The 8,087-nt window shown below is 29.3% G+C and overlaps 1 protein-coding gene across 2 annotated transcripts in view; it reads left to right on the top strand.

The window, feature by feature from the left end:
* Positions 1–7,573, top strand: part of LOC106466386 (methylosome subunit pICln-like) — a 48,875-nt gene extending 41,302 nt beyond the window's left edge. Inside the window, exons 6-7 of one of the 2 annotated variants that reach the window (XM_022394386.1) lie at positions 1,526–1,639; positions 2,739–7,573. In XM_022394386.1, the coding sequence (XP_022250094.1) occupies positions 1,526–1,639; positions 2,739–2,797 (173 nt within the window). In that variant the 3' untranslated portion in view covers positions 2,798–7,573. The remainder of the gene's footprint in view (positions 1–1,525; positions 1,640–2,738) is intronic. The other variant, XM_013926669.2, reaches the window with a different exon arrangement.
* Positions 7,574–8,087: the final 514 nt, after the last annotated feature.

Genomic DNA, 8,087 nt, shown 5'->3' with positions numbered 1-8,087 from the left:
AAACGACCATGTACCAAGTGACAGAAAAGTGTCCAGATCTACAGTATCAAAAAGACTCAACGAGAATGGAGTATTTGATCATTTATTGATCAGTTAAAAAAACCTTTACTTTGATCTCCAAATATTGTCAAGAGACTGAAATTTGCTAAAAAGTACAAAAACTGGACTGCTGATGATTGGAAAAGAGTGCTATGGATGGATGAGTCCAAGTTTGAAATATCTGGTTCAAAGTGTAGGTTGTATGTCTGGCAGAAGAAAGGTGAAAGATACTTAGCTCAATGCATAGCACCTATAATGAAGCATGGGGGAAGCAGTGTGATGGTTTGGGGATGTTTTTCTGCTGAGGCAACAAGAAATATTTGCAAAATAGATGGACTAATGGACCAGTGCAAGTAACATAAGATACTGATCCATTACAGTATACCCAATTGTTTGCGTATTATTGGTAAAGGATTCTACTACCAAGAAGATAATGACCCCAAACACTCATCCAACCTATGCAGAAATTACTTAGCTAAAAAAGAAGCTGGAGTCATTCAAATGATGCAATGGCCTCCACAGAGCCCCGATCTCAACCCAAGTGAGCAGATCTGGGATTTGATAGATCAAAAACATGACAAATCAAAAGTTACTTCCAAAGAAACTTTATGGGAGTGTATTAAAGATATTTGGAGTAAAATACCAAAGGACACTTCGATTAAATATGTTGCAACAATGCTTGAAAGACTGTATTCAATTATTAAAGCAAAAGGAGGACACACAAAACGTTAACTGTTTGCTGAACTCAAGCACTTCCACTGAGTTTTTGTTGTACTAAATATGAAGTTTCATAAAATATTAATGTTTCACCTCTGATTTACCTTCCATTGTTCTTTGAAAGTAGCCTGAAATCTAATTTTTGACTGTCCTAACACTTTTGCACAGTACTGTATAAACATGTTTAGATAGACCTAGCACTGTTTGGCTAATTGTACTGCTAATATTAGAGTAGCTAAGGAAATGAATAAAAGTTATTTCACAAAGTTCTTTAGACTTTGCAGTAAAAAAAGTTATTTAAATATTAATTTATAATGAAATATGTGTTTTCATACCATAAGCTAGAATTTTTTACTTTGATCTCCATTCACAACAATAAATTGACTTCTGAACTTCACTTAACTGTGACCTCTGTCTATTAATTAAGAGAATCTTTTTTAAATGTAAACTTCTATCACTTCTCACAAAGGAATTTTATTTATTCTACTGTAAACAAATAACAAACTACTATGAAGAAGCATAGTTAAGACTGTAACCTTCAATTTGTTTGTTAGCATTTTCAAGTTTCTCCTGTTCAAAAGAAAGTCTGTGATCAGTTTTTTAAAAACCTTCATGTCATCAGTAATCGTAGCCATTCCTTTTTGTTTTCACTGTATTAAACCACTCTGGTATTCTTAAATTTGTCTTTTTCCAGTAGTAGTGTTGTAACTTCTACAGATCTTGTTTAATATTTGAAATTCAATGGTAAATAAAAGTTTTTATTTAACAGATGAAGAGGGATGTTTTGATGATGCAGAAGATGATTCTGGAGCAGAATATGATGTGGCAGCAGCAGAGAGAGGAAGAGGACAAGGAGATGGTTCAGTTGGAGATACTTATTATGGTCAAAAATCTTAAGCAAAATTTTGACTATCTTTATCAATTTTTCTGTGACATTTTTTTGATTCAAATAAAAGAAATATAAAGTCTGGAATTGATATTAGTGGTTTTATTCTATGCTTTAAGTTTTATAAACTACATAGCATATAAGAAAAGGGACTGTTGTCATGAGAAGATATTTTGTGTAGTAAGAAAGTTCTTGGTTATGAATATATGTAATCTATAGGTTAGTATGGCTCCTAGCAAGTATACAAATTATTTGTATATTAATGAACAATGACTTTTCGTGACAAGTACATCTTTGGTATTCCAAAATATGGGTATCTCACCCAACTGGTGTTTGTACATAAAACTATTGCATGAAAAGACAAATTTTGTATTTAGTAGGTAACACAGTGATGGTTCATATTGTTTCCTTCATGCACATAGAATCGGATTGTGGTTGAAACTCTTTCCCTTGTGTAAGTGGAATCAGATGGTGGTTGAGTCTTTCTCTCTCATGCACATAGAATCAGCTTGTACTTGAGACTTTTTTCCTTGTGCACTTAGGATTAGATTGTGGTTGATAATGTTTCATCAGTGGATGGAAGTGATATATGACTAGCTTGATTACATGTTCCTAATAGATAAATATGAAATTTTATTCAACAATATTCAACTGACAGGTAAATGTGAAGCCTAAATTTGATTACAATTCTTATTCAACAAATAAATATAAAATTGGTTTGTACTTAATAATATTTAATCAACAGATCAGTAAAGCATTTAATTTTTTATGATGTTTATTAAGAAATGAATACAAATCTGATTTTATGGTAATATTTAGCCAATGAATCAATCTGTGACACTGTTGTATTTGATAAACAAAGCTGTAGAAGATGATTGTGTTAAATTTATTATTTAGGCAGCAGGAGTTTCATTCTAATTAATAATCTTGATTTAAGTGGTAAATGTGTGTGTGTGCGTGGTTCATCAATTAATTAATGTGTTATATTGTGTTTTATGGTATTTAACAGATATGAAGTTGAACTATGCTTGGAATTATTTTATCAATAGATAAACATATGAAATCTGATTGAGCTTGATAATTCTTATACCAACAGATGAATATGGAGAACCAATGGAAGTAGCCCAGTTTGAAGATGTGGATCCAGATCATTGATGTGAAAATACAATATTTAGAAATGAGTGACTTGTTGCTTTCCTTTGTTAGATTCATGAAGTAACAATATACCTCCATTTCTTGTATTGTTGCAGTATAATATTTGTATTGTAATTATCAGAGAGAGTTCCATCTAAAGATGTTTAATCACTGCTTGTAATATCAATTTCCAGCTTAAGCTCAGATTGTAACTTTTGCGTCATTCAAAAATGCATCTTATATTCAAATTTTGCTTGCAATACCAATTTCTCTCCTTAGTTTCTCATTTTTAAATATACAGTTGTAATTAAGAGTACCTTACATTAAGTTTATTAGTGTATGCATAATTATACTGTACACTTCAAAAGTTATGCATTGTACAAGTTTACTGTGATTTTGCTTTTTTGTATCAAAAGCAGCCGTGATTTGTATTAGTCGAACTTGATTATGCTTGAAAATTACTTTTCTTCCTTAAACGATAAATTAAAAACAAATTCAAACCCCAAACAATTTAATAATTAGTTGTTTAAGAATCTTACAGGGTACTTGATTTTTTTAAAGTGTTTTGTAGCTATTATTGGCCTAGAGATTCACAAATTAATGTGCAGGGAGTTTTTGGATTAAAAGACATTGAAGTATATAAAACAGCATATGTGCTAAAAATGTATTCTAATTATAAAGCTTTGTTAGCTTAGTTCTCGACATTTCTTTTTCTTATAAATTTCTTTCATTTTGTAGAAATTTCAAACAAGAAAGGAACTTCAAATTTAGTAATTTTTTTATTTTCTTGGCATTTTTTTGTGATTCTTGGAGATTGTTTATTTTACCATATGTTCTGTTAACATACAAAAAATATTTTCCTCTTCCAAAACTAAAAAGGAATTTTTACAAAATGAGATTAATTAATGATATTATGTCAAAAAAGCATTAGTGAAACCTTGCCTTTTTACCAAACAAAGAATTTAAGAAACTTGACATCCACTTTTTTAAATAACCTACAAGAAAGTAGTAAGTCATCATAACTGGTGGAGACATCATGTTGTTTTTTGCTTTTGTTTGTTGTATGATTATGATTTGACAGCTGAAGATATTATTTTGCAAATTTCTCGTGTTTCTGATGTTGCACTAGTGTGTATGTGGAAAAAAAATTGGCATATTATAACAGAAATTCTTCCAAAATATTTTGAAATGGGTTTTTCCAGATATCTTTGTGAAAAATTACTGTATTTTCTAAAGAATATTATGAACTTTATTTACAGTAATTATCAGTTTAGAGGTGTAACAAGATTCTGTGAAAGAACCATCAAAACCTGAGTTTAGTTTTGTTTAGATTAATGGTGTACTGAAACATCACAGTATACTCATGATGTTTATCATTTTGTGAAAACCAGGAAGTTATAAATTATGTAATAATGTGAACTGTGTCCTCATGCTGTTTCACATGCAGGTTTTTGTTATATACAAAAAAAAAACTGTCCTTGCCACTGGTCTTAATAAAGATCTTCAAATGATCTGATATGTTCAATAGGTTTGACTGGTGAGTAACAAAAACACAAATTAAAAAGCATTATTATTATTATCTGTCACAATATCCTGAATCTGAAAAAGTAATATACTTTGTATCCTGGTTTCAGAATTAATTTTTACTGTATGTGTAGCAAATTTTATTTTGTAAAGTAATGTTCTGTTTATTCAGAAAGCCATATATTATGTTCTTTATCATTCTGCCAGGAACTTTTTCTAAAGAGGTTTTGATGTTATGAAGTTTTTCATTTAAACACTTTGATAATTATTTTGAGTTATATGTATTAAGATGCTATAAATTTTCACTCAGTATTATTAGTACAAAACTACCAAAAATTAAATAGAGATCTGTGAATGTTTTTTGTGACAGACCTCACATTGAAATTTGCAATTATTTTTATAAATTAAAGTATCTAAACAAGGAAGTTTATGGTCTGGCTGATGTTCTGTTGTAAAATGAATACTCTTGTGGTTGGTTTAGAATTACAAAGATGGTGTCCTTTCGAAATAAGGTTTTAGCTAAGGCTAAAAATGAAGTTTCCAATTAAAATGAGTTTAAATTGCAACAGACTGATGCCATAGATCAATCAAGTTAATTTGATTGTAAGTTTGTTATTTAAGTTATGTGTACAAATTCTTTACATTCGTATTATGGGTTTATAGACAGAAATGCGCACAATTAGCATTTTAGTAGCATTTGCTGTGCCATACAGTAGGCCACTGCCATCAAGGTATTTTAGCAAGTAATATGTTATTTTAATTGGTATCAAAATACAGAAAGATCTTCATGTGTAGTGGTATTAATTTGTGTTACTTAGAATTTAATACGATTGTATTCTTATCCAGAAGTAACACTTGATAAAATCCCAAGAATTTTTAAAATTACTTATAATTTGCCTTTCTATTTCTGTGAACTTAGTCACAGAGCTTAAAGTATTTTTTTGATTAATACTGAAAAAATAGTGTAGCTCTCATACTAGCATCTGTTCTCACGTTGTTGTCAAGGTAATAGAAGTACTTTGTTTATCCAATACTCATCTCTTTGGTTTAACGAGACTAAAGGAAACCAGTGAAACTCATTGCAAATAAGCCAAAATTTCTATTTAGTAGAATATATTTGATAGAAACTTGTTGAAACTACAAAGTTAATGTATTGAAAATTATATGTCTTGAAGTTTACTGCCTATTATGTAGATTTCTGGGACACTTAATTATGTATTATTCCATAGCTTTAATTCAATAAGGCAGTGGTAGCTGAAATGTTGTCCATTTAACTAAGTAGAAGATTTCCTAGTAAATTTCTTTCTTTCTCTGTAATGTATTACCTTTCATGATGATTCTAAAGGAACTGTTATATTTTTTTGTTTTCATTTTTATTAATCAGTAAGATTTCAACTGTCATTAATTAATCTTCATTTTTGACTGTTCAATAAGCAAGAAAGTAATAGTTATTGTGGGGAGAGGAGCTGTTGTATTTGAACTCAATTTCTATGTTAAATGAAACAAACTAACATTCGATTAGGAGAATTATGTATCTAAAAATATAAATCTATAGAAAACAGTGAGTTAATAATCATATATAGATATGTCATTAATACAAGCTCACATTCCTCTAAAATTACTAGAATAAGTGATTTTTTTTAATTTATACCAACAATCAAAAAATATATACCTGTGTGATAAAAGTACGTGGATTGTAAAAAGGTAGACATCATGGTGGTTATCTTACTGTTTACCACAAAGCTCATTATTCTAGCTATCGAGTTTTCTAAAAGTAAACAGTTTGATGAAAAAAAGTAGCAGAAATTGTATTCATATTTAATATAAATGTTATTATTTTAAGATGAAATATTTTTAGTTAACCACTAAATTAATGCAAGCAGTTTTAAATAATCCTTTCTTATCCTTATGTTTATTATGAACCATATTTATTCTCATTCTAAAAATCCAACATACTTTTAGGTTCTACTGCACCTTTATTTGTTCTGGAGTTATAATTAATTTTGCAAGTTTAATTTCTGTTGCTGTTATAGCTGTTGCTAAAAATTGACTGCTTTTACATTTATTGTTACTGTTCTAAGTGTTTTTGCTTATACCTTTATAAAAACAATTTCTTATAGTTACAGTTGTTTTTAGTGTTCAATGCTCTTAATAGTTGTGTGCTGTAAATCAGTGTCATTTCCCAAAATAACCTAGTTGGTTATATAGATATTTACATTTAGTGTCAAATTTATAAATTGTCAGCCAGTATCTATTAAGATATTAGCTTAAATTGAAATATTTCAAAACAACATAGCTATTTGTTGAGATAAATGAAATATGATATTCTGTAATATCAAGGAAGTATATGTCTGAACAGTAGTTGGTAATACCCTTGCCAGACGTTTATCATGACAAGGTATGAAAGACTTGCTCCTCAGAAATTATTCTTAATGAGTTTGTCCAGAATACTATTTGTTACAATTTTGTGTTAAATGGAATCTTGCATATGAATAAGGTTTAGTCTTACTATTCATGCTCCTATTGCTTTTCGTGTGTGTGTGTAGAAGCTATGCAACTGTCTTCCACGTGAACAGTAATACTTGTTTATAAAAAGCTGGGTCAGCTAGTTGAAAACTTGATGATTTCTACATAAACCTATAAATACTAAGTATTGTAAGTTGTGTTTTTTTTTTTTCTGTCAGTCAGTACTACTGTGTGTATTTAGTCTCAGGGTCACAATAAACTAGTCTTATTAGGGCCTTAGACTTGAAAAAGACTTTTCAAACATTGTCCTAAAGTCAAAAGAAGAGGCAGAAGTTTGTGAACACTTGCAAAAAGTAATTCCTTTTAGTTTTTGCAAGAACTAGATACTTGTGTGTAAAGATTGTAACTCATTTGAGACTTTCTATAAAATGTATTGCTTTTGCTCTGGTCAGATATATATTTTTTCTTGTCACCTATTCTTAAAGCAATTACTTCAAAATATGCATACCAAATTATAAAAAAAAATATATTTTGTGGTGTAGTTTTTGTGAGGAAGTATAAAAAACAAACATTTTTTACAATTTTCTTGCAGAATTGTGAATCTTAAATTGGATTTTTTCTTAGTAGCCTGCAGCTTAACCTTATGATATAGAACAAATATTTTTTTTTTATGAGAAATGTCCGGAATCAAAAATATTGTTAGAAAGAAAAGTTAAAACGTAATCAGGAAAGTAACAAACGCATACATACGTTACAAGGCATGTTGTGTTGTACAGCTTTCTGAAATTTCTTAAACAGGGATGAAGATAGTAATTAGATGTATACACCATCAATAGGACACATTGTATTGTACAGCTTTCCAAAACAAGGTTTAAAATATTCATGTGACCTGGAAGTGTGAAATATGTTTTATGGGTAAATACGCATTCACTATTTATTCAGAAATGAAAGTTGATAAGTTTCAACATAAGATTAATAAGCAAAGAAGTACTTCTAAGGTACTCCCAAACTACCGATGAAAGTAGCTTTGTTTCCAAGCATATTAGCTTGTTTGAATTAGTGCTTTACAAGTTTTCAATGTAGCAATTAATACTTATTGTTTAAATGATTTGTATTGTGATGTGCATTGTTAACTATTTATTATAGTCATTTTGATATTTTGTTTTTATTGTGCTTCTTTGACACTTTATAGTAATCTTTATCACCAATTTTTTATACTCTTCTGTCAATTCATTGATTTATAATAAAGTGATTCTTACTTCATCTGAAATGATTGCTTCATTCTTTATTCCATTTAGTTCTAACAACCTTGATTTTTGTC

The sequence above is a fragment of the Limulus polyphemus genome, unplaced genomic scaffold, assembly GCF_000517525.1.
Source record: "Limulus polyphemus unplaced genomic scaffold, Limulus_polyphemus-2.1.2 Scaffold2245, whole genome shotgun sequence".
Lineage (NCBI taxonomy): Eukaryota > Metazoa > Arthropoda > Merostomata > Xiphosura > Limulidae > Limulus > Limulus polyphemus.
The sequence above is the reverse complement of the archived record's forward strand: the minus strand, read 5'-3'. Positions and strand labels throughout refer to the sequence as shown.